Source organism: Tamandua tetradactyla, chromosome 5 (assembly GCF_023851605.1).
Source record: "Tamandua tetradactyla isolate mTamTet1 chromosome 5, mTamTet1.pri, whole genome shotgun sequence".
Lineage (NCBI taxonomy): Eukaryota > Metazoa > Chordata > Mammalia > Pilosa > Myrmecophagidae > Tamandua > Tamandua tetradactyla.
Window position 1 is genome coordinate 34953954 of NC_135331.1, and position 27004 is coordinate 34980957.

At 49.4% G+C, this 27004-nt stretch overlaps 1 protein-coding gene and 1 non-coding gene across 11 annotated transcripts in view; both read left to right on the forward strand.

Annotated features, from left to right (window-relative positions):
• KIAA1671 (KIAA1671 ortholog) overlaps positions 1-27004 on the forward strand; it is a 189306-nt gene that overhangs the window by 151105 nt on the left and 11197 nt on the right. For 9 of the 10 annotated variants that reach the window (XM_077160676.1, XM_077160680.1, XM_077160679.1 and 6 more), the window contains 2 exons: positions 21778-21896; positions 24795-25050. In XM_077160676.1, coding sequence (XP_077016791.1) covers positions 21778-21896; positions 24795-25050 — 375 coding nt within the window. Of the gene's footprint in view, positions 1-3246; positions 5551-21777; positions 21897-24794; positions 25051-27004 lie in introns of those variants that run through there. The other variant, XM_077160685.1, reaches the window with a different exon arrangement.
• TRNAE-UUC (transfer RNA glutamic acid (anticodon UUC)) lies at positions 12308-12379 on the forward strand. Its single transcript has one exon. It is a non-coding gene; the product is annotated as a tRNA-Glu (tRNA).

Below are 27004 nucleotides of genomic sequence, written 5' to 3' on the forward strand. Positions count from 1 at the left end.
GGACTGTAAAAAGATGAGAACAGAGCTTATTTTAGCACATAGTAGGTCCTCAGCTTACTGGGAAGCTCAAACACTCAACAAATAAGCACACTAGTAAACTGCCCCTACAGTTTGATCTCTGTTTTGTAAAATGTGTAGAAAACCTATGGAGAATAAATTAACCCTCATTTTAACAGTGCTTTTCTCATGATAGTGAGATTGTAGGTGAGTTTTAATTTCTTCTTTATAAATTTCTGACTTTATTCTATGACTCTTTATATCTATATTTATAATTTACAGTGAACATGTATAACTTCTCTAATCAGGAAGAAAAAGAACCCTATGTGCCAGAGCGTTTTTGGTGGCATACCCCTTTTCTACCTGTTCTACCCCAGCCTTCTGGGTATAACTGTTTAGGGGCTACCTGTCTTCCTACATATATCTCATCTAAAGGGATGGTCCACTAAGCTGGATTTGCATTCTCTAGTGTCCTGAAGCTGAGGTCTAGTGGTTCTGATTTAAACGACAGGCTCAAGTGTCTGACATCTTCCAAGACTTAGGATTTCAGTAGACATGAATTTGAGCCCTAGCTCCACCGTGTATGAGCTGGGTTGCCTCGGGCATGCCCCTTTCCCTCTCCAAGCTTCAGTTTCCCCTGGCTGTAACATGGGAGTAATTACAGCCCCTACCTCATAGAGGCAGGGGGAAAATGGATGGGATGGATGAGTCAAGGAGAAGCACCATGTAAGCTATAAAACACCACAAGCCATGGTTGTTATTTGTTCAAGGTTAGGAATTAATGAGCTGCGCATTTCTCTATCAGGCGTTTCTACAACAGACCTTTAGCATCGGTAACACCCCGAGAAGCCATGCTAAAATACTGGCAGGCGGGATGTATACAGTGGCAGAGGCCACTGGTTGCCTGGCAGTGAGAAATCCTTAGAGGTTTGTGTTCTTGGGTCTGGCTTGGAAATGGTTTTTTAGGGCCCACAGGGTCTGAGATGAACAGGGTGTTGTTGACGTTGATCTGTCCGTGTTTGGGTTAAACTGGGGATGACACCCAACGTGCCCCCAATGCTTTACCTGGAAACCAGGTGGGGAACAGCCCTTCCAAAGCAGACCCAGCCAACACCAACCGATATTTGTATGTATTTTATGTTCAGGGAAACATTATTCACAATAGCCAAAAAGGTGGAAACAATCCAGGTGCCCATCAGCAGATGGACGGATAAACAAAATATGCTATGTCTGTAGAATGGAATATTATGCAGCCATAAAAAGGAATGGAGCCCTGATACATGCTACAACACAGATGGAACTTGGAAACATGGTCAGTGAAAGAAGCCGGGCACAAAAGAGCAAATACTGTCTGATTCCACTTATTAAATATCTAGGAAAGTACATCATGGAAACAGAAAGTAGATTAGAGGGTACTGGAGGCTGTGGAGAACGGAGAACGTGGGGGAGTTTTTGCTTAATGGCTGCAAAGTTTCTGTTTTGGATGATGAAAAAGTTTTGGTAATGGATGGTGGTGCTGGTGAATGTAATTAATGCCGCTGAACTGTACACTTAACAAATAGTTAAACTGATAAATATGGTTGTAAATGTGTTGCCACAATAAAATTTTGAAGTGGGGTATGGGAGGGGAGCAGACCCAGCCAGCGGAATCCTCCAATGGGAGGGGCTTTGTTAAAGTCATGTGAGCAAATGGTTTCCAAAGCCCAGTGCCCGGCCGGGTGAGGTGTGAGATGGCCTCTTTACGGACCCTCCACTCTCCTCCAACATCCATCCATTTAATGAATATTTTTCACACTCCTCCCCTCCACCAGGCACCAGGTAGGGTGCCCCGAGATAGTGGTGAGTGGAGTAGACATAATCTCTGCTTTACGAAATTTCCAGTTGACCAGGGGGAAAGCCTTGAAACAAGAAAACCCACCAAACAATTCCAGCAAGGTCCTAGAAAGGAAACAGATGGGTGGGTCCTAGCTAATTCCCAGATGTTAAGGAAGAAGCTTTGTACATGGGAAGGAGCCAGCCAAGCCTAAAGTGGGGGACAGGGTTCCCCGAAGCCCCAAGGTGGGACAGTCACATCTGCCTCTAATGGGTCATACTGTAGCCACTGTCACACCCACCCCTGTAACCATCATCTGTCCCATTTTCTCTGTTCTTGAGCCAAAATTGACCCAAGCCCTGTCTGTACAGGAAAGCCTGGTAGTCTAGAAAACTTGGTTGGGTTTCAAATGAACTAAGTTTATCTTATTTTTGCCGTTTACATGCTGTGTGACCTTGGGCACATGAATTAACTACTCTGAACCACCGTTTTCTCATCTGTAAATTAGCAAAGATAATAATAGTATTTGCCTCATAGGGTTTTTGAGGGGATTCTTATGAAAGACTTGACAGGAATATAGAAAACAGTCCATAGGTGCAGTCATGCTCTGTCTTTCTCTCTCATAAAGTAGTCTGAGCTAGTCTTTTAATGCTTCAAGTGTTACTACATCATCATTTTGCCAACTGATCCTTTTACCTGAGCGCCTTTGCTACCCCCCATATGTCCTATCCTTTGAAGTCCAGTTCACATACCTCCTTCTCCAGGTAGCCTTCCCTGCTTTGCTCCTCCCTCCCTCAAGCAAATGCACTCACTACATGTAATTCAGGCTCTAGTGGTTTGCTGATGCATCCCACTCCGCTGACGCACCTTGGAAGGGGGCAGTGTCCTGCTTGGTAAACATTGCGTCAGCTGGCAGCCCCCAGCTCCCTGTAAAGTCCAGGGCCCTACTGCCCTTCCACTGGGCCCAGCTCAACAGGTGATGTTTCCCCCTGAGGTCACTGGGCAAACTCAGAGCAGTTGCAGGCTTTGGCAAAACAGAGAGTGGACTTTTAGGCTGGAGCACTTTTCAGAGTCACATGGCACCCCTCCTCCCATATAAGGAGAGTCAATCTTGCCAAACCTAAAACAAATATCTGCCCCAGCTTCCCAAAAGCTGAATGAAGCGAGTACGATTATTATCCCTTTTGTATAGATGAGGAAACTGAGGCCTGGTGAGGTGAAGGGACTAAGGGAACCGGGCATGGGCAGAGCAGGGCTTGGAATACAGACCTGTCCACACCAGGGGATCCCACTCTGAACCTAGCTCTTCTGGGAATCCCCACACAAACCTCCAGCACCGGTCTTAACCCCGACCTTGCCAGGGTCCCTGCATGTTAGCATCCGAGGATGTTTCCGTGCAAGAATGGAAAAGTAGTCAGGAAAAGTAGTCACCCTCCCCCCATTCAGGGAGGTCGCCTTGTTGCTCTCACAGTGTGTGACCCACCTCTGCCCAGGTGCTGCTGGGAATCCCTTTCCTTTAGGGACACTGGGTCCTGGTGGTCCTCAGAGCCACCTGCCAGCTGCAGGGCCCACCTGAATCCTGGGACCCAGTGTGGGTTCCCTAATTATTGCTGGAAACCGTCTCTTGCCTTGTCAACACACTATAAATAGGAAGCTGGAGGAAGAAGAAAAATAGCCACCGGCTCTTTTCCCCAGTGGGGGTGGGTTGAATTGAAAAAAATGATCAGGATATCAGCATCACAGAGTTGGGAATCTCCAAAGGGCAAGATGGCCACAGCATCTGAAACTTCAGAGTGGCCCCGGGCATGGCCAGGTTATCCATCGTTTCCATTGCCATCAGCAGCACCGGCTGCAAAACTGGATTTTGGAGATGAGAGTCCTTCTATCACCTGCCCCTTGGGACATGATGGTGATTATGATTTCCCCAAGGGCCTGCTGTGGCCCTGGTTTGGCCATGCCTGCCATACCCCCGGGGCACATGGCATAAAACTGGGGTTAGGAGGAACTCATCCTCTCGACACAGACCTGTGCTCCCTTCAGGAGGGGGAGGCAGCAGGAAGCAGCCTCCAGCATCCCCTTTTAACACTGCTGCTCAGTCTGTGTCACCTGTGCAGACGTTCTTCCTCTCTGGGCCTTGGAGTCTTGTCTCTAAAATGAGGTCCCAACCAGCTCCAAGGCACTCAGTGGAAAGCCCAGGCTGCAGAGTAGAGACACCTTTTGCTAGTGAGCGTGTGAAAGTGTGCACATACGCATGCATGACTTACTTTCCAAGTTACCTGTGAAGTTACCTGTGCGGAAAGTCAACTTCTCACCAATGGTAGAATCTACTAAGAATCACAGAAACAACCATAATAAAAGTTCTAGTAGTTGCTCCCATTTATGGGGCTCAGAGAGAGGAAGCCAGTTCCCTAAGGTCACACAGCTGGTACCCAGCAGAGCCGGAACTTGAACCCACATCCTTCTGGCTCCAGACTTCCACATCACGTAGCCTTTGTCATGTTGTTCAAACAAATCCCTTGCCTGCAATTCTTTGTTTAAAATAAAAAGTCACCCTGCCTTTCCCAACCCGGGGAAAAGGCCTTATCGGCAGGTCATTGAAATGTTACTTATATTGGAAACAATAGCAGTTCCATGGCAAAGCTGGCTCAAGCCAGGCTGGGAGCTATTTAGAATAAGCAGAAGCATGTAAGGGGCAACAGGAAGCAGGGTGATGGTTGAGACTGGGCTTGTCTGGGTTTGACTCCCAGCTCAGCCAGCCATGGCCCTGGGCAGGTCACTTCCCTTAGAACCTCATCTGGAAAATGGGGTACTGGCAGTGGAATGATGTGCTCCACCACCCCATGGGGAGCAGAATGTCTAAAGTGCCCTAATTTGGTTTTGGAATAACCAAGAGATTAGAGACCACGTTTATGAATGCACCAAGCAAAGGGTCTGACATGTAGACCAGATGCCAATCGTGTTTAGAAAACAAAGTGCAGTGGGAACTTGAGTGGAAACCAGGGACCTGGGTGACCCGGGCAGAGCTCGTCCCTGGCCTCCTTCCTGCCTTCTTCTTGCTGGGACCCGCCCCGCCTCCTCTTTGGTGGATTATCTTTTGCCCTGCAACTAACACTTGTGTGAGCTGAAGCCATGATTTTATTTGGAAAGCTCCATGTTTAAGAGTCAGCCAAGGGAATGAATGCTAGGTTTAGAATGTGACTTTGGGACAGGGGGATGGAAAGCGGAAAGGGTGGGCAGGACCACGCTGCTTGCCAAATATGAAAAATGGTGCATTTTGTAACCCTAGCTCCGGTCCCCAAGACCTTTGCCCTGGCTGCTCCCCGCTCTTGCGGTGCCTTCCTCCTGGATACCAGCTTCTGGCTATGGTCTCACCCCCTTCAGGTCTTTGCTCAAATGTTACCTTCCCAGAGAGACTTCTCCTGATGGCCCTGTTTAAAATCGTGGCCTCACTGGAGTCCAGCTCTGCCCCTCCCTACTTTGTTTTTCTCCATAGCCTTTATCTCCTGGCAGCCCACTTTGTAATTTACACTGTTGTGAATTTCTTCTCTTTATCCCATAGAATGTCAATTCCCCAAGAGGGAGGACTTACCTGCCCTGCTGCTCCCTGCTTTCTCCCCAGTGCCTGGAACAGTGCCTGACACACAGTAGGTGCTCAAATGAATGAGCGAAAAAAAGAAGGGCTTCCTTTGTTTCACAGGCTTTGCACTGAGTGTTTCCTTTCACTTGTAATATCTGGAGAGGTGAGTTCTGTTGTCCCCATTTTGCAGATGAGGGCACTGAAAATTGTCCTTATACCTTTATGTCATCCACAGCCAGGGGCATGGCAGTCCTTCCTTCCCTCCCTTTTTCCCTTCTTTTTTCCTTTCCTCCTTCCCTCCTTTTTTCTCTCCCCTTCTCTTTTCCTTCTCTCTTCTTTCCCTTCTTTCTTCCTCCCTCTGTTTTTTCATCCTTATCTTCCTCTTTTCTCTTTCCCTCCCGTCCACATTCACTCACTCGTTTTCTCTCTTCCTTCCTCCCTTCCTTTACCTCTCTCCATTCTCCACCCCTCTGTCTCTCCCTCCTCAAACATTCACGGAGCATCTCCATTTTGCTGGGCCCTGGGTTTGGCCCTTGGAAGATAAACAGGAGACCCTGGTCCTCAGAGGCACTAAGTCGGGGAGTGGGGGGGGCTGTCAGAGCTGAGCTCAAACCTGGCTGTCCAGGGTCCCAAGTGCATTGGCAGTTGTGAGGAAAGAGAGCCTATGCCACTGTGCTATGGACTGCTGGGTTTTGACGGTAAAGTAGGAGTCCCCCAGCAGATGAGGAAAGGAAGGGGATTCTGACAGAAGGGCCCAGCGACACGATGCAACACTGCTTGTCTCTGCATGCGGTCACTGGGGGATGATGTAAGCCCAGGAGTTTAGGACTTGCCTGGGATTTTTGCCCCTTGGAACCTTGTAAAAGGAGGGGCTAAGCAAAGGCTCTCAAGGTTTCTGCCCTTCCAGGATTCTGCCTCTTCGTGTTGTCTTGATTGCATCTTAGCTCCCGCAATTGCTCTGGTCTATCCTCCAGAGAACTTCGTTTATCACTCAGACTTGAGTTTCTGGAAGCCGAGTGCAGTCAGCCTGCATTGATTCTTTCAATTCCTTTAAGTCCTGCCGGCCCCTCTGACGGGAGTGCCGACTCGACCCCGGCCCCGGGAGGTGGCTCTGGGGTGAGCTATATACCAAGAATTCTGAATACTCCCCCCCACCCCCAGGCCTTGTGTCATTCTCCCTTTTGGGCATTGTGATTCTGACTTAAGAGTCACTTCCTAAATGCCTGCCCTTTATATTAACTCATGCAGTGCTGGCCTCACTCCTGGCCACTGCTGCAACTCTATGCTACACTGCGGCTCAGAGAGGCAAAGGGACTTGCCCAAGGCCACACAGCTTCCAAGTCCAGCAGAGCCAGGATTGGAGTTTGCCAGCCTGTTGTCTTCTGTCTCGGGGTCCCTGTGACGTGCAGTTGGCATCCCAGCATAGGTTGAACCAGCTGTCCGTCCCTCTTCCCTCCTTCAGGAATTCATCAGTGGTGCAGACAAGCTTATGGGAGGGGGAAGGTCGGGCTTTACTCTTCCAGGAGCTGGTCACCATCTCTGCCTTGAACCCTGTCACCTCCCCTGCCTTGAGCTCTCTTTCCTGCCCTGGCGTCTACCCTCTCATCTCCTCCCTCCTCCACGACCTTCGGCTTTGCCCCTCCCCTAACATTGGCCTCTGGAGGCCCTGCTGACACTCTCCAGCCCCGCTGGTACCAGCTTCCACCTTGTTGCTGAAGCTGGAAGCCTGGGCTCATCTCTCCTGCTTCCTTTGCCCCAAGTCCTTCCAGTTTTATATCCCTACATTTTCTTAAATGCATCTGTTTCTCTCTATCCCTTTGCCTCTTTGTCATCTCTCACCTGGACAATGGCAGTGGCCTCCCCACTGGCCACCCAAGGGCCTATCTTATCCCTCCAGCAGCTAGAGTGTCAGTTTTCGTGCCCTTGGAATAATAGTTCTTCCATAAAAATTATACCTTATCCCTTCCCTACTTAAACTCACCAGTGGTTTCTATCACCCCCAGGATTAAGTCCAAATCTGTCTGGCCCAGTGCCTGCCTTTTTCTCCCCCATCTCTCGCTCAGTGCTCATGAACATTAGCCTATATGTAGCTTCCTTATAATTTCACTCCCTCTGCCTTTGCCGTAACCACCTCTTTCCAGCTCCTGGCTAACTCCCACTCTTTAAAAGACTCAACAGTCACCTCTTCCAGGAAGCCTTCCCTAACCACCTCCATCCCCTTCTCTGCAGTGTCCTTCCCGTGTCTGTTGGAATCATGTGCTTATAGGTCCATCTCCCCAACTCAAAGCTTCCCCAGGGCAGATGTCTGAGGTATCTCAACACCCTTAGCACAATTGTGGCATACAGTAAGTGCTCAATAAGTGCTCATTATTCGGGTATACCTCCAGGTGACCTCCAAGCTCCCTTTCTGCTCCAAAGTCTCCAGTGTGATTATGTGACATTCTCTTTCTCCAGGCACACCCATGTGTTGTGTTGTATGTATTGTATTGTCTGTATTGTATTGTAGACCATAGGGTCCCACTGGGAGCAACAACACTTGGTGTGAAAGAGTTGCTGCTCCCTGCCTGACAGCAAGGCCCCCCGCTACCGAGGGATGACCCCATTTTACGGTAGGTGTGGGGTAGAACTGAGGCCCTGAGAAGTGCAGTGACTTACCCAAAGGCACACAGCTCATAAGAAGCATAGCCAGGAAAGCAAGGTCTGGCTGACCCCCAAGCCCCTTCTCCAACCCAAGGTGGGGCAGGGGTGCAGGGCAGGCCTGGCTGCACTGGGCAGTGGAAATTCTCAGGAGACACTGCCCACCCAACGCCCCTCTGCCACCCACCGCCTTCTCTGAGGCCTAGTCTGTCTTCTCCTCCCCCCCAACGCAGCTTGTCAGCCCTTGCCTAACTAGGTCTCATGTGACACCAAGGCCTGAGAAAAGAGCCCAACTGCAGTTGCACACCTGGGTGGGAGCAGGTCTGAGTCTGGGAGAGGCCCAGCACCAGCTCACACTCATGGGCACGGCACACAAGCAATATTAGCTCCCCTGACCCCAGGTACATGCCTAACTGGGTATGGGGGTGCATTTTGGATCTTTTCTTTTTTTCTTGCTTTAAAACAATTACACAAAGGAAACATGCTCATTGTAGAGAAATATGGCATTGTAGATGAGAAAGAAGAAGAGAAAAACATTATTTGACTTCCCAACACATAGCCAGGCATATACACAGAGGCCAGTTATTTAACTTCTCTGCTCTGTTTGCTCCTCTATTTCAAAGTGGAGCCCCAGTCTCGCATTCCCTTTTCTGTCCACCATTCAGAAATCCAGAGCTCTCATTGAGGCAGAACTTCCCTGTACAGATGCGAGGTTATTTGGGGTATTTGTTCATCCCACAAGATGTGACTGTTCGAGAACATGTCGCTGCAGAAATAGTAACGTGTTTGCTTGTGGGGAGGGCCATATAGCTGGGTGACCAACTCTTTTCTCCCTATCACCCCCCACCAGGAAACTTTTAAACTTTTTTTCCTTTCTAATTGCTCCCTACCAGAAAATTTTACTGCCACAGATAGACTATTTAAGTGCTGTGTATGTAACTGTGCTTTAGACCCAAAGAGAGTAAGATTTTTTTTCATCCTCCAAGAACTAATTTGCATCCCCTTGGGGACAATATCACTCCTGTAGAGAAAGCATGATGTGGACCAGTAGTTTTCAAGCAGAGCTGATTTTTGCCCCCAGGCAACATTTGACTGTGTTTGGGGACGATTTGGGTGGCCACAGCTGGGGGTGGGGGAGGGGTGTGCTACTGGCCCCTAGTGGACAGAGACCTGGGCTGCAGCTGACCATCCTACAATGCCCAGAACAGTCCCCATGACAGAGCTGAGAAACCCCGCCCCACCTGCCCACCCCCTACCCCCTCCACCCAGGGTTTCTCTCCATGTACAGCCTGTCCACTTACTGCCTTTCTAAGATCTGAAAAGTTTCAAGTTTCAGATGTATCTGGCCCCAGAGTTTTAATCAGGCCACCTGGCCCCGGCGCTTCAATCTAGCGTCCAGCTGTGACACTCAGACCCACTTGGCAGGGTTGGGGAGGGGCCCATTAGAGACTGGTGCAGGTCGCACAAGTGAAACCAAAATGCCCAAGCACCCGGCACCTACACTCCCCGGGCTCCTGGGTGTCCCATCTGCAGCATCCAGCAGCTTTGGCTGACTTTCAGAGCCACCTCGGTCTGACCCCGAAGCCCCAGCAAGTAAGAAGTGGCCCCTGAGAACCCCTGGGGCTTCTCCACCTTCCCCAAAGCTTGCGTGAGCTACACATCCTTGTACGTGGATCTACTGTCGCGTTTGTAGGTTTCTATGTAAATGGAGCTCTGGGTTGATAAGCAGGGCAGGGCCTGGGGACACAGTGGGGCCTGGTCCCGCCTCCTGGAGCTCAGACTTGGGGTTTCCAAAGGCTCCGTGGAGTGCAGTGACCAAATTATGATCCAGTGAGCCGTCCTCCCTTGGACGGACGGCAACCATTGAGAGAGGGCAGTTCTACCCGCCTGGGTGCTAAAAGTCAGCCAAAGGAGACCCCATCCACACGGTGTTTACCAGGAGCCTCTCTGGTTTATGAGGGGTGGCCTGGGAAGAAAGGAGGGTGCATCTGTGAGTTAGAACAGACACCTCCCTGGGCCCTGGGCAGGGTATTCTAACAGAGCTGCCAGCCGGCTGGGCGCAGAAGGAAACGGAGCCCTTGGCTCTGTCTCAGACACTGGAATGTCAGCACGACCGACCAGTTTTGTTTTCCTCCTTTCCCTGGGTTGGGCATTAGTCCCCAAAGGAGCCACCATGCTTACTGAACCTGTGAGCTTCCAGCCAGGCAGGGGGGCCCCACCCAGGGAAGAGGCGCAGTGTTCAGGCGCCCCGAATTCTTGCCTCCTGTGCTTCTGCCCGGCCTGTCTAGAGAGGCCCCATCTCTGCACATCAGTCTCCTGACCCACCAGGTGGGGTCAGGTGCCCGCCTCGCAGGCTGCCCTGCAGGGTGGGTGGGTCAGGGACTGGCAGGTGCTTAGCTTGGCACCCGCAACCGGGCAGGCTCTTAATAAATACGACACACCCCGTCCGCCCCATCTCCTTCACCCAGGCCTGTGTTGCCTTCCCTGCTTTCCTCACCTGCCCGAACCTGACCCACTTGGCAAGCCTACTCGTGGGACATGCCCTCCACGGAGCCCCCCATCACCGTCGCTGCAAGCCCCTTGTGCCCACTCCCTCTTCTGCCAGACCGTGTCCTTGGAGCCTTGAGAGAGGAAATGTTCATTCATCAGGGGAGCTCGGGGGAGATGGGCATGGGGGTGGATTTAAGGCAGTTTTTTTCTCCTTGCTCTTCCTAAACACATCTTTCCACATCAGCACATCAACATCAGTTCTCCTTGGTTGTTTTCGTAGAGACACTAAAGGTATTCCCTTGCAGAGGTAAAGCACGGGTTAATGATCAGATGCCCCGGTGAAAGGCAGTTGGGTCATTTGTGCCATCACAAAAATGGTGCTGCCGTGAACATCCCTGTGTGTGCATTTGTGTGTATTTATGTATGTGTATGTGTGTAATTGTGTGTATGTGTGTCTATTCGTGTGCATGTGTATTTGTGTGTGTTTTGTATTTGGCATATGTATATGTATTTGTGTGTGCATGCATTTGTATGTGTTTATATTTGCGTTTGTGTATAAGTAGTGTCTTGTGTATCTATATTTGTGTGCATACCTGTATTTTTGTGTATTGTGCGTTTTTTACGGGCGTGCATTTCTATGCGTGTATAATGGTGTATGTATTGTGTGTTTTGTGTGCATGTATGTCTTTTTATTTGTATGTGTGTATATCTGAGTGTGTGTGTGTACATTTTTCTGCTGGATGAATTACCAGAAGCAGGGTGTGTGGACCATGTTGTGACTTTGCATGTGGGAACTCCCACCAATCGCGGCCGAGACTGTGGCCGTGTCCTGCCTGGAAACGGCGCCAGGCCTCGCTCTGGAAGGTCCAGGATCTGCGTCTGCAGAGAGACCCACCCAGCTCCCTGCCTGCTCACCAGTTCACACTTAAGCTTCAGGGCCGCAGCTCTGCCACCTGACAGCTTTGAGCCCTTGCCTGAAATAAACTGTGAGAGTGATGTCCTGACATATGATGTTTCCAAAAAGAAAGTCAAGTTTGGCTTGGGCTGTTTTAAAGAATCCCTCCCAGAGCAGCCCTTTCAGGGTCAGAGGGATCCCACCGAGAGGAGATGCTGGAAAGCATGTTAGAATGAACTGGGTGGCAACATGTGTAATTCTAATCGCACATTTTTAATTTTTATTTTTTTTAAATTATGAATAGCAAATGTTACAAAAATACAAAAGGCAACTGAGTAAAAATTATGTCTCCCTCTCTCCCCCCTTCTGGCCATTCATTTCCCTCCCTGAAAACAGAGTCATTACAGTTTTCTTGGAAACTTCTCCGATATTTTATGCATTTCCAAATATTAACGTCTTTTTTCCTTCACAGACAAATGGTCACGCACTCCATCCATTGTTTTGCACCTTGCTTTATTCTCTTGCCAGTATGTCCTGGAGGTTATTCCCTATCAAAACATATATATCTGGTTCATTCCTTTCAATGATTCCTTTTAACAAACCAGATTCCACATTATGGTTCTGTAATTTAAGTTAAATATATTTTAAAATCCACACAATTCCTTCCTCTCTTGGCTCATTTTAACCTCACAAACGTAGAACTCCTTCTGCTAATAGAACTTTGGAGTTAAAAGGAAAATTGAGTTTTTCTGTTTCCATACTAGAGTATGTTTCTGGAATGTTCTAAACCTGTCCCCTCTCCCTGCATGAAGGCTCCTGATTATTTGGGGGAGAGTCCCTCTTTCCTAATAATTAATCTCTTCTGTTTGCACCTGAAAAAAATAAATCACACGGGGGTGCATGGGTAGTTTAGTGGTTAGAATGCCCGCCTTTCATGTGGGAGACCCGGGTTCAATTCCCGGACCATGCACCCCCCAGAGGAAAAAAAAAAAATTCGCACGGGCCACGCTAGTGTTTACTGCTTGTGAGCACACTGAATATAGCATTTGAAGAAAAAATGGGTTAACTTTTTTTTTTTTAAAGTAAGTATTAAAAGTATATGTAAAAACACATGGCAATGGGTGGTGTGATGGTGGCTCAGTGGCAGAGTTCTCGCCTGCCATGCTGGAGACCCGGCTTCGATTCCTGGTACCTGCCCATGCGAAAAAAAAAAAAAACCATGGCAACTGCACTATCAAGAGGGTTTGAGTGAACAGCAGAATCATTTGTAGACATTAGAAAGTTGGAAGGGATTATTTATGGATTTGTTCATTCATTCATTCTCAATGGCTTCCTGACCCCTCTGTGGTTGTCTAAACTTGGCATTGGAATTTGAGGGTGAAGAGACATCAGTACCAGCCCTCAGGAAGCTCCCAGTTTGGAGGAGACAAACAATAATCACATGCCAGCGTGATAAGTTCTAGATGGGGTGGGCCCAGGCGGCTCTCTGGTGGTCCCTAGGAGAGACCTTGATGAGCCCAGCATTGGGACAATCAGGAGAGACTTCCTGGAGGAGGTGATGCTTATGATATGCTTCAAGGACAAGTACAAAGCAGGCCAGGGGCCAGCATTGACAGTGGCTGGCCGACAGGAAGCATCCCAGAGGAACACTTCCTGGAAGAAAGAGCAGTAGGAGTTTGTGGAGTGGGGGGTTACAAACTGCAGGCTCCGAGCCTGACTCCTGGATTTGGAACCCAGTCTGCTCTACTTCCTAGCGAGACCCTAGGCAAATTATTTCACCTCTCTGTGCCTCAGTCTTCTCCTCTGGAAAGAGGAATAATAGCAGTACCTACCTCTTAGGGTTTGGGGGAGAACTCGGTGTGGCATGCTTGGCACACCATAAATGCTATATAAGTGTCTATTATTGGTTTCATGATTTAACTTCTCAGAGCTTCAGCTCCCTCGTCTGTGAAATGGAGGTATTAATAGTACCTCTTATGGGAACTGAACAAGATGGTCTACGTAAGGAATTTGATGAGATACTAGGCACACAGTTGGTGCTCCATAAGTGTTCACTGTTACTGCTATTCCTAGCACCTTCTCGCCTACCTCTGACACCAGAGCACAGGCCCCAGCGTGCCTACTAGGTTTCTTGGTCCTGAGAGAGCCCAGCCTCTGAGGCCCAAGGAGCCAAGGTGTCCCGTCCAGCTGTCGTTTCTGTTTATAGCATCTGAGGCTGTCAGAAGAGGGAGCAAGCCCCACTCCAGAGCTGTCCCTCACCCCAGCCTGGTCGGGTGCCCCCAGCCAGCATCTAACATTGTGAATCCAAACATGACTTCTGCAGACCAGCGGCAAATGTGTATCCCGTCACTTTGGGTAATGGTTGCCCCATGGAGACAGCATGTCTGCCAGAGCCATCATTTTGGCAGCCTGTGGGCCCTGATGGTGACTCCGGCCTGGATGAGACAAGTCTGCCCAGCAGAGCTGGGGGCCCAGAACCATCTTATGCTGTGGGGCCTTCCTCTGGGTGCTCTTTGATCAGACTCCGACTGATGTCCAGGTCAAAGAGATATACTCATGAATCTCCGGTTTAGGCAGCCTTTGGGCTCTCAGCCAGGCTGCGGGACTGCTGCGCTTCTCGGGGTGTGTTAGCATCTCATTACAGTATTCGTTAAAATTGGGAATTAAACGGGCATGTGCAATCTTTTGCCAGGCATTTTACAGCGTCCTCCCGACACCTCTCAGTATTCCCCCCCCCCCCCCCCCCATTTTGCAGATGGTGAAATCAGAGATTAAAGAGGTTTCAGCCACAACTAGCAAATGGCAGAACTGGATTTGCCTCGGCCTGCCCGACTGCAGAACCCTTGCTCAGAGCTCCAGTGTGTTGGAGGCTCTGCGTAGGTTCATTTTGCATCTGTGACCTGAAAGTTTGTGGTTTTAGCTGCTCATCTTCAGGTGGCTTCATTAGGAGCTGTTAGCTTAGCCATAGTGTATTTTTTAAAAAATTGATTTTATTCAAGCCCCAAAGAGTAAACACCATTATTCTATCATCAGTTAGATGGGCAAGCAGTGTTAGATGGTCCAAACATTCTCTTGTTTCCAGAGCTGAGCCAGGCCCTTTCCCACTGGAAACAACAAAGCAGGCATGCTTTGTCCACAGTGAACATTAGCCAGCAGCCAAAGGTGAGCTTTTGTGCTGCAAAGGGCACTGAAGCCTTGGAACCCAGGCTACTAACATATCAGGAGAGGAAAGGACTTTGCCAGAGGCCCCCCGGGGAGTGGAGCAGAGCTGGGACTAGTACCTGTGCTCGGACATAGTCTCCTGGTTAAGGAGAGGGAGTCCAGCCTCATGCATAGGTGGATGCAGGTGTGTTTCTGTGGGCAGAGTCACAGAGCCACCATCCCGGTGGGCTGGCCAGCCTCACCCGTCTGAGCGGGTCACCCTCCTCCTTCACCTTTCTCTGTCCCTCATGCACTGAACATGTCTCTCTCCATCCCTTTTCCATGTCCCTCTCCATCTCTTTCACCGTCTCTTCCCCCCTCTCCCTCTCTCTGAGCCATTGCTGGGTCCGTTTTTATGTTTCACAGTCTTGGGCTCATCCTTTCAGTTTCTGCTTCACTCTCTTTGTCTCTCCTGCCTTGTTCTTGCTCCTTCTCTCTCTGCCTTGGTTTGCCCACCTTTCTCTCTATCTCTCCTTCTCTACCCTCCCTTCTGCACCCCAAGCTCTCCTCCAACCTCAGAGACGACCTCAAGCTGATCAATGGCACATCCCGAGCTGATTCCAACCAGGCGACTAGCCCAGGTGGCCCAGCCACACCTGGCTACACCTGCGTTCATGTTCTTGGGGCCCAGTGAGAGGGCTCAGGAATTGCTGTCCCACCAGCTTTCCCTGGGAAGCACCCCCAGCCCCCAGGACGGGGCAGGGGCAGGGCCTGGATTGTACTGTAGCCAGACGCTATCCAGTGCCCTGACTGCTCTCCTAGATGGGGCCCAAGTCCACAGGAAGATGACGTCATGCGAGTCTTTGCTGGCAGATTTGGGAGAGAGCCTTGCCAGCCCTGTTCCCCGGCTGTTTCTTTCCAGCCCGTCTGCCTTCCTCCCTCCCTTCCTTCCTTCCTACTTGTTGAACACTTATTGTTCACCAGGCAGTGTAACTAAGCACTGAGGATCCAGTGGTGACAGATTGAAAGTTATGTGTCCTGGGAGGGACAGGCATTCAGCAAATCACACAAATGATCTTAGAACCGCAGACGGGGGTCAGGGCTCTGAAAGGGGTGCATCTGGCCTGAATTGGGGTCTGGGAAGGCTTCTCGGAAGAGGCAGTACTCAAACTGATCTGAAGGTATGAAGCTGCCCCGTGTGTTTAGGGGTGAATGTGGCTGGAGCAGAAGGGGTGAGGGGGAGTAAGGGTAAGATGAGGTGGAGAAGAGATCAGGCACTGGACCACTGACCCTACAGGCTGCAGCAAGGAGACTGGACTTCCTCTTGAGGACCCTGGGAAGGGAGCTCTTTCCTCCAGAGATGGCTGATGAGGTCATCTTGACTTTTGAAAAGACCATCCTGACAGCTGGGAAAGACTGGATTGAGGGGTGCAGGGTGGATGTGAGACAGACCTGGGGACACCGCCAATCCTTTGCCTGCTGCCCCCCTTCCCTGCTCCCCTCCCTGGCCCCAATTTAGGGATGCGCTGTGACCAGAGAGTGGCCAGAGAGTCAGGGGATTCTAGGCCTGGTCCAGCATCCCTTCCCCTCCTGCACCTTGGTTTTCTCACCTGTAAAATGGTCCCTGAGGGACATGCTCTCATTAAGTCAGAGCCAAGAGAAAGGGCAGCTCAGAAGGGCTTGCATTTGGGCATCAGGAAAATCTGGGTTCAAACCCCAGCTCCACCCCTTTCTCCGTGACCTTGGTCAGGGCAGGTTGCCTCTCTGGTCTTAGTTTCCTGCTCTGTAAAAACGGGTCCACAATGCTTCCTATTCCACAGGGCTGTTGGGAGCCTTAAGTGGCATAGTCAGCCTTCAATAAGGTTAGCCCTCAATATTATATTGTTATTGCTTGGCCACTGGGTGGGTCTAACCCTGGCACAGGATGGAAGGTGCCTCGTGGTATGGGCCCTGAGACGCAGCCGGTGTCTCCCACAGCAGCCTGGGCCAGCAGGATAGAGTTGCCGAGTGGGGGTGGGGTGGGGCACCCTTCTTGAATTGCTCAGAATTGCTCTGTCAGCCCTGGGCCCCTGAGCCTGGTCTGACTCAGGGTTCTCTCTTAGGGAGCTGTGTTAAACACCCCGAAATACACTCAGGCGTAATGGTTTTCACCTTCCTCTACCCTCTTCATTACTGTTGGCTTTTCTGGTTAGATAGCTAATTCCTGCTCGTTGCAGACGAAAACACAACCACAATGTCAGAAACATATATGACAAATATTTATGGAGCAACTGCTATAGGCCAGGCATCGTTCTGAGTGCTGGGGTTAGAGAAAATTTGCTGGTGCCTGGTATAGATAAACAAATAAAGAACCCCCTCAGGTTTGTTCTTAATTCATGTTGAATACTACAAGGTAGTCCTAGAAAGTATGATTTAATTAACTTTATTTCGTTTTATCATCTGATTATATGGAACTATAAAGTCCAAGTGTATCAAAAAATAAAATCATCATCCAACACGAAAAGAGAGCCCATCTCACCTCTGGAAGGCACCACTGCCAACAATTTACTATGGGAACTTCCAGCTGGTGTTTTTTACTTATATGCATTTTTTTAACAAAACTGGTATCATAACCCAAAGACACTGTTTCATTGCCTTTTCTTTTTACATTTGCTAATACACGGCGGGCATCCTTCTGTGACGGGAAATATTCTTTCTGAACCTCATTTTAATTGACTACATTTATTCCATTGTGGGGATATACTATACTGGATTTCACCAATCCCCTGTTATTGGATATTCAGGTTATTTCCAATACTTTGCAATGATAACCAATCCCACAGGGAGCATCTGTGTTCTTAGGTTTTGGCAAGTATATTTAATGATTTCCTTGAGATAAATTTCTGGAACGAACTTGCTGAACAAAGGGAGTATACATTTTAAATTTCAGGACATGTGTTAAGGCTTGTTTGAACACAATTCTTAAAGGCTCCAGCTAGCACGGGTGTCACGAAGCTGTCCATTGTAGGCTGCAGGCCAAGACAGGTGTCTTTGCCTGCAAGACTCAATCAAACAAGGGATCAGAGTTTTCACCCACCAGTGGCTTTGGGGCTTGGTGAGCTAGTCTAAGCAAGTGGTTTTGAAACCTGCCACATTCATTGGGATTTAAGAGCCTTTTTACATGCATTTCCCCATCAAAGCCTCCTGAAGCATCATCAAAAAGGCAGGGGCAGGTAGGATGTTGGGGACTGGGAAGGGCACTGGTTCCCGGCCGCCCTAGCTCTGCCATTCATTGGCTGTGAAGTCGGAGAGCCACACAGCTAGTGTCACCTCTGGGTGTCAGTTTCCTCATCTGGAGAGGAAGAGCTGATGAACGGGACTCAAAAGGCCCTCTCAGGGCAGGCCTCGGTGGCTCAGCAGGCAGAGTTCTGACCTGCCATGGCGGAGACCCAGGTTCGATTCCTGGTTCCTGCCCATGCAAAAACAAAGGTCCTTTCGGCTCTAAATTATACGATTCAATTATTGTCACAGGACAAACCACAGAACTGAAAGCTGGATTAGGGCCGGCTTATACAGATCAAAGATGCATGTCCAAAAATATCAGCAGGTGGCCCAAATGGGGTGTTTCTTAAGCAGCTCTTCTGCATTCCTTATGGCTCATCATTTGCATTTTCAGAGAACCTTGTAAATCCAGGTAGGCGATGAGGGTTTTATGAGCAGGCTGTGATCTGATACCGAATTAGAAGAACAGCTCCCCTTAAATCTAATAGAAGAACTGACTTTTAGCAACTTCTAGAAGATTTTTAGGCATATTTTTGGTTTTTGATCTCCAGGCCTTGTTGTCCTGGGAGCTAAGCCAAAGCATTGCCAATCTGAAAGGCTACTAAGGTCTGCTGGGGTGCTGAGACCTGAATAATTTGTAATGCACACAAGATTACCAGGATGCTAACTGGGAAAAGTTCAGATAAACAACTTCCTTTCTTAAGCCTCATTTATAAGATGAATTCCCTTAGACAACCTTAATCCCTAAATTCTACCAAATAAGGAGTTCTGTGTTAAAAAGTAATGACTGCACCTCTCCTTTTGCCAGACATTGAAGCACAGAGAGTTGAAGAAACTTGCCCAAGGCCACACAGCTACTCTGTAGTGGAGCCTGAATTCAAATCCAATACTTGTCTAAGGGAGATTGACAATGATAATGAATAGGATAATTATAATAATTAAAATTATTATACTGTGGGAAGTTCTGGAGCAGGGCTGTCTATAGAAATTTGTATGCTGATGGAAATGTTCTGAATCTACGCTGTCCAGTAAGGTAGCTACTGGTCACAGGTGGTTATGGACCCTTTGATATGTGGCTAGTGTGAGTGAAGAACTGAATTCTTAATGTTATAAATTAAATGTTAAATTTAAATTAAATTTAAATGGCCACATGTGACTAGAGGCTACCTATTGGGTAATGCATGTTTAGGAGACTGTGGGAGCCTGAGGGCTCCTGAGCCAGTGTGTTGGTGGTAGTGGTGATAGGGATTCAGGGAAGGCTTCCTGGAGGAGAAGCTAACAAAACCGAACCCTGAAGGACAAGTAGGAAGTGTCAGCTGCTCCAGCAGGTCTGGAGATGAGTCAAGGGACCTGAGGAAAGGGGAGGAAAGAGGGTCTGGAGCAGCTGGTGGGAGGGCCTATGAGGGACCTGGGGATGGAGGTACAGTAGAGGAGGGGGGTGCTGTCAAAGGAGCTTGCAGACTTCAGCAGGGCCCCCACTCATGAAGGTCCTGCAGGCCATCCTGAAGGGGTTCAGGTTTTACCCCAAGGGCCGTGGGAACTTGCAGGCTTTGATTTGGGTCTTAGGAAGCAGAATGGGAAGAGAGCATATGGGAGGGAGCCAGAGGGTCAGGGAAGCTGGGAGACCCAGAAGCTGCACGGAATGGATGGAGTGCTGGCCAGGGCTGGATGGAATGTTGCGGAAGGAATCTTCTGAGAACTTGGGGATCAGATTGGTGAGAGGGTAAGGGCAAGAGAGGCATCAAGGAGGCCATGCTCAGGAATCTTGAGTCTAGTGTTAGGCTGCTGAGGGAGAAGACACACCTGCGCCTGTGGGGGTTTCAGATCCCAGCTTGAATCACAAACCTCTGCGGTGGACCCACCCAACCACAGGAAATGGGTTGAAGCCAACATACTTCTGCTGAACACCTTTTCCACCTGGCGCCGTCCACAGGAGCTCAGGAAGCAGCTCACCCTCAGCATCCTGCAGAACTGCCATTCCTAATTCCAAAAGCCACACCTACAAATTCCTTCCTTTCACTGCGCTCTGAGAGGAATCCCTGGATTTCCAGGGTGTTGAAGACCTGGGAGGAGATCAGGCTTGGCTTTGCCAGGGCCCGTTTCGCTGCCTGCCTCTGGAGAGGGCCATGATCATAGCTTCGATCCCAGTGGCTCGTGTCTCCTGAAAACCCGTACGTGACAGGCACTGAACTTAGCGTGTTCCAAAGATTTTCCCATGGAAGCCTCAAAGCAGCTCCCATTTTTCCAATGAGGAAACTGAGGCTCAGAGGGGCGGGGTCACTTGCCCAGGCCACACAGCTAGGGCGGGGCAGTGACAGGTACACCTGTCCCGGAGCCCCCAGCCCTTTGCTCCCCACTGAGTTAGCTCACCCTGGGAGCAGCCCAGTATCCCACATGCACCCCCCTTCAACTGCCCGAACCAACCCCTGAGGCGCCCACCTCTGGCCTCTGACTCTGACCCCTGGAAGGAATTAAGTTAGAGAACGGCCGATCCCATCCCAGCTTTGAAAGCAGTGAGCAGCTGAGACCACGTTCAGACGGCCACTTCCAATCCTGGGTCCCAGGAAATTCTGTCAAGGGTGTGGTGCCCTCATGTATCAACTGACCTTCTGAGGTTAAGAAAAAAGAAAAAAAAAAATGGTTCCCCAAATGGGAACTGACTTCATCCTTGAAACATGCTAACACCCACCCCACAGTCTGCCCGTGGACTTGGAAACGAGGCAGATTGTTCCAAGGCTGGCTTCCTCATTAGGATCCAAAGCCTAAAGAAATGTACTGCCCTTGGGCCCCATGATTCATAGGAATTCCTCCTGTAGGAATAATCACAGAGGTGAGACAATTTGGCCTCTGAGATACTCATCCTGTGGTTGATTATAACTGTGAAAAAATTCAGCAACCTAAATGTCCAACACTTGGGGATAAATTAAATGGAAGATGCTGTGACCTGTACAGGGTCGTGCTTGTCAGCCATTAAAGATGAGGATGGTGAAGATTGGTGATGAAGATGGTGAAGATTGGTTCTATATTGGTTGTTGGGTGATGGCCTCATGTGCCCCAGCTTCTCCCCACTCTATAAGATAAGGGCCTGAGTGGTAGCCGGTTCCGTGATTACGTCACATGGAATGGGCCTTTAATTTGCTGAGCAGATGAGTTAGGGAAGCAAGCAGGACAGTCATTTAATGGAGATTTATGGGTTGCCCACAGTGAGCCAGGCCATGGCTGGGCCCTGTGGCCAGTTCTGTGGTAGCCAAGACACTTGCCCACTGCCCACCCGTCCCCCTGCGAGGACGAGACCCACAACTAGACAGGCGGGGGCTGCTCTGACAGCAGTGCTACCTGGGCTCAGAGTCCAAGCCCCCTGCTTAGGTTTGGCCTCCACCCACCATTGACTCACTGTTGCTCTGAGATGCCTCACTTCTCCTCTCTAAGCCTCAGTTTTCTCATCTGTAAAATGGGATTGCGGTAAGGTCCACCTCATGGGGCTGTGGTGGGACCAGAGTTGAGCGGGGTGATTTGTGTGGATGGCTTAGCCTGACACCTGGCCAGATTACAAGTTAAATGCTCCACGGATGTTCGGGGTGCTGAGGGAAAGGCCGGTGGTAAACCTGGTGGGGTGAGGGGTGCCCACATCAGATGGATGAGTCTGGGCAGCGTTGCTGGCCAGGGTTGGAGACTGAAAGAAGTGTGGCCTGCTTGCACTTAGTGAAGGGGCGGGGGCAGCACCAACCAGGCCCTGTGGGCTGGCTGGGTGACCGTTAGCCTGGTTTCAGGATTGAAAGGCCTGCACCCTCTGAAGCACCTCAGTCTTAGACAAACTGGGTGGGTCATTCTGGTGCCCAGCCAAGATGTTTAGACCCCCTTCTGGGAACAGTAGGAGCTGGGGCTGATACTATGTGATCTGTGTGAGCCAAATCTCGAGTTCCAAGTATCCCCCATAGAAACCTCTCGTTTGGCTTGTCCTTGTAGGACCAGCTGAAGCAGTGTTTCTCCAGGCGGCCCCCCGAAGCCAAGGACACTGACACCCTAGTGCAGGAGGCTGACAGCCAGTATGGAACTTGGACGGACCAGCACCAGAACGGGGAGAGGTAGGTGGCAGGAACCCCGGCTGCGGGAAGGGGCATCGGAGCGGGAAGCAGTGTGGCTCCCCACCTCCTGATTTCTATATTATTAGAACCTCTTCTGTTCACAATTATAAGAGTAAGCCATTCTATTCTTCCCGATATGTTTTTCTAAATGCAATTCTACTGAGATATATTTACATACCATATAATCATCCAAAGTGTGCAATTAGTGGTTCACAGTATCATCATATAGTTGTGCGTTCATAATCATTCTTGTTGTAAAAAAGGAATTTAAAAAGTAAAAAAAAAAAAAAAAATAAAGAAAATGACAGCCACCTCTAACCCAGCGTGCAGACATACCTTTGTTAAGCTTTCCTGTTGTCTTTCTAGATTTTTTGTCTGTATTTGTGTGTAGCAGGTAGACACACACACACAACACACACATACAAATGCAGGAACATAGTATGCATGTTGCTTTATAAGCTGTATCTGCATTTGACATCACCACCGTCAGCGACTTTTAGAACCCTCAAATGTCAGCTTAGCAAGGAGGGAAGAGTACATCTACCGTGGAAGCCTGAAGGTCATTGATTGTAACCCAGATTCAGGAAACAGGCAGGTCGGAGATTGAATCCCAGCCCCACCCTCACTGGCTATGGGATGTTGGGTAAATTACTTATATTTTCCTCCTCCCTAGAGAAAGGAAATGATGCTTATAAAAATAGCTGATGCTTATTGAGCCTGTGTGCCAGGCAGTGTTCTCAGCCCATGAATGTGTTAACTCATTTAGTCCTGTTGATCCATTTGGCAGAGGAGAAAACCGAGATACCCCACCAGAGGGGGTTGTTAGGAGGATATCCATGTTGTGATTGCATAGTTCCTTATGCAATGTGCCTATTGTGGTTTAGATACCTGGCAAGACCCTCCCTTGTGAACAGGGGGACGTTGCCTGTGCTTCTAGCTCACGCCTCCCCAGCTGATGGCTGCAGCGTTGCAGAGTGAGGCGTGTGATGTTTGCAGTCAGGGAGAGCTGGCCTGGACCTACAACATGGCCACTTGCAAGCCGTGTCACCCTGTGACTCAGTGTCCTCATGGAAAGGTAGGGATTCCTGGTCACACAGCACGTCCACAGCTGTTCTTGATTTGAACCCAGGCCCTCTTTATTCCGGAGTGGCCACACCCCTCCACTGGATTACATCGCAGAGAATTGCAGATACTGAAATTGAGTTGAGACTGATGGAATTGAAAGTGGGCTAGCAAAAGAGAAAGGGAAGAAGCAGTTTCTGGTAGTACTGGGAAAGCCCCTGCCCACCACCTTTGAAATATAAGTGGTTAATGAGGTTTCTTAAATTTCATAAGAACGCCCTGCAAGAGCTCTGGACTACAAGTCTGGAAACCCAGTTCCTTCTTCTCTCTGGGCCCTGGTGGGACCTGGCTACTCAGACCCAGGACTTCCCCGTGGGTAGGCGCCCCCTCGTGTCTTCCAGAAGCCCTGCAGCCACCCCACCAGCTCACCTTCAAGGAGCCTCTATGCGCCCAGTCCTGGGCCAGTGGCGCCATCTGTTGACCTCTTGCGGTACTTCCCTCATCCTCAGCTGGGTTTGGCTCTATCCCACCCTACGACCCCAAAACCCCACCCATTGCAGCTAATAAAACCATCCTCAAGCTGTAAAAAGGCATTACTGCCTTACACAACGGTTGAAGGATCTGCTCAAAGGTCCATCTCGGGGGCCTTTTAGGGCAGGCCCACCTGCTAGGGAGGTAGTGGCTGGCATGCCCCTTAACCTCACTCAGAATACAGGTTTCCTAGTCCCTGAGGCTGCTCTGTGCCCTGAACTTCTATGTCTTTTCTATGTCTGCATGTTTGAACGGGTGGGATGTCAGGTAATGACTTACTTCTTAAAAATTTTGTCTTTGGCGGGTTCAGTTTTCCAAGAGGAGCCTGAACACATTATGTTGGCAACACATTGCAGAGGTAGGGTGGGGCAGCGACATGCCTTCTGGAGCGTGACTGCATGGATTTGAGTCCAGCTCTGCCCCTTCGAGTTGGCTACTTCCCATCTCTGTGCCTCAGTTGCCTCATCTTTAATGAGGTTAATATTTAAAATAAGGTTAATCCTATTTCATAGAATTTGAGGGATGATAGGGTACTCCCTATAAGGTCATGGAGAGGATTAAGTGACATGGTTTTAACAAAGTGCCTGGAACATAGTAAGTGCTCAATAAATATCTATTAAATGAATGAGTGAATGAATGAAAACAATGCACACCATCCTCCCGCCCCAGGTAATCATTTGTTCTACGGCAGCATATGCAACAGAAATACCACGCAAGCTGCAAATGTCAGACATACATCTAATTTTAAAATTCTAGCACCCACGTTACAGGAGTAAAAATTGGTGAAATTAGTTTACACGGTATATTTTATCGAACCCAATGGATCCAAAGTATCATTTCAACATATAATCAATATAAAATGTTATTGATGAGACATTTTACCTTCTTCTTTTCGTTCAAAGTCTTGGAAATCCATTGGGTACAGCTCCCACTTGCAAGCTCAGCAAGCTGCATGGCATGGGTTCAATAGACTTTTGTGGCCAGAGGCTCCTTGGTGGACAGCACAGCGTTAGGGGCTACTGCAAGGTGGCGGGACTCACCCCCCCCCCCCCCATTCCACACCAGTCCACACCGCTCTGCAGGGCACAATGGAGAGAACCAGGCTCTCGAGCCAGGCTGACTTGTGCCCGGCCCGGCTGCGCCTGCCTGGCCTGGCTTGTGCTGTCTCCAGAGAGGTTCTCTAGCCAGGATGATCTATCTGTTGCTTCCTGGAGTAAAAAGCACACGATGCTTCCTGTTGCTGCCATTACTAAAATGCATTTCTCTAAACACGACCATGTCTTTTCGTCCCTCTCTTTCTCTTAGCTTAGCTCCCGAGTCCCCATCTCCAGACAGCAGTACCACCTCCGTGCGAAGACAGCACCCAAACAGCCGCTTGTCTTCCCTGTCCTCCCAAACGGAGCCCGCCTCTGCTGGGGGTCAGTATGACAGTGCCAGGGACCAGCGGAGCACCAGCCTGGGCCACTCTAGCACTGACCAGGAGTCTATGGACGGAGCGGAGGGGCTGCCCCCACTGGACACCTGCCCTCCAGAGAAAGCAGACGACTTCTCCTTCATCGATGTAAGTTGCTGGCTGAGAATGAAAACAGTGATTTCTTCTTAAAGGGAAGCCCTGAATCTGGGGAAATATCCCCTTTGGGGGTGCAGTGCATATGTCAGGGATCCCTATCACAGGTGAAAAGGGGACAGAGTATCTTTGAGCCAAGACTGCCTTGCACATGTATCTTGGACCTGCTGTGTGTCTTAGGGAAGATGTCTTCCCCTCTCTGAGCCTGGGCTCCACACCCTCAAAAACAGTCGTGTTTTCAAATTAAAACTGTGTGAGTCCTCACCTGCCAGGCAAGCAGGAAGTCTGGCCTCCTCTCCCTGGGATTTTGGGCTAAGTTTTACAACTTCAAGCATGAAGAACCCAGCTGCTTTATAACATGGGCACAGACATGCCCATCTCTCTGGGTTATTGTAAGGATTGAGTGAGATGATGTGCCCAGTTATATTCATTCAACAAACATTATGGAGCTCCTGTATGTGCTGGGTCCAGTTATATTCATTCAACAAACATTATGGAGCTCCCACATGTGCTGGGTGTCGCTCCACCTTACATGCCCAAATGATGTTACTGTGCCATAGCGTGCTAGGCTCCCCGCCTCACCACCACCAGACCCTGAAACTGCACCTTCGCAGTGTTCGTTAGAGCAGTAAATAGCCATCCACCTCGAGCATCAGCCCCTGGCCCACGAACCTGCTTAGCAGCCCCGAGAGGCAAAGCTCACCACCCCATTGTGCAGATTAGGAAACTGAAGTGGGCCTCGAGTGATTCCAAGTGCCACTGACCCTAAGCCTGGGACTTGCTGCTTATTTAGCAATACCTAGGCTTTCGGGTAATGCTCACCATGATTTGGGTTTCCCGTGGGAACTGTTTGGAGGGTGTGGGCTTGAAAGAGGAGGCAAGGCACTGAGGAATCCACTCCCTGTACCAGGCTGAGGCTGCAGGGCTGGTCTTGTGGAGATGGATCCATTTCCCCCTCGCGTCAGCTAGGAGGACCCAAGCCAGACCCTCGGCTGACAGGGCTCACTCCCACGCTCTAACCCTGAAAAGCTGACTCTACTAAGTTGTCAGAGAAGCATGGCCCCCTCTTCGGGGCAGCAGACCCTTCATGATGCATGGCTGTGTCCCACTTCCCCGGGTCCCATGCACGTCCCCACCCTGGACTCCCCTGGGGCAAGGTGTTTGGGAAACAGCTTGCAAATATCAGCTCCCTTTCCCGGCCCCCACTGTCTGTCACTTACCAATGCTAGGAGATGATTCACTGAAATTAGCCCATTACTGCTAATTTAAAAGGCCTTGGGTGATGCAATTTCTCGAAAGTGGCCCTGAGATGGAACAGGAGCTTGCTGGGAAGAATAGTCACAGCTTGGGGTTTTGAGCCTTAGTCAGGTATTATCTGAAACAAGGCCTTCCGATCCCCAAGCTTGCTGAATTTTCTCAACTACTCTATGAGGTGAATTCTGTCATTATCCCCTTTTTACAAACAAGGTCACCCAAGCCAGGTCATTGACCTCCAATGCTCGAGTGCTCACAGCTAGGATGCAAATTGAGCAGGATTTGTTTTTTTAAATATTTTTATTGAAAAATCTTCACACACATACAGTCCATACATAGTGCACAATCAGTGGCTCACAGTATCATCACATATGGTGTTCATCGCCATAATCATTTTTTAGAACATTTGTATCACTCCAGAAAAAGAAATAAAAAAGAAAAAACTCATACATACCATGGCCCTTACCCCTCCCTCTCATTGACCACTAGTATTTCCATCTACCCAATTTATTTTACTCCTTATCCCCCCTATTATCGACTTATATTTTTATCTACATTTTTTACTTATCTGTCCACACCGTGGAAAAAAGGCCCATCAGACACAAGGTTTTCACAATCACACAGTCACATTGTAAAAGTTTTATCTTTATACAATCATCTTTAAGAATCAAGACTGCTGGAACACAGCACAACA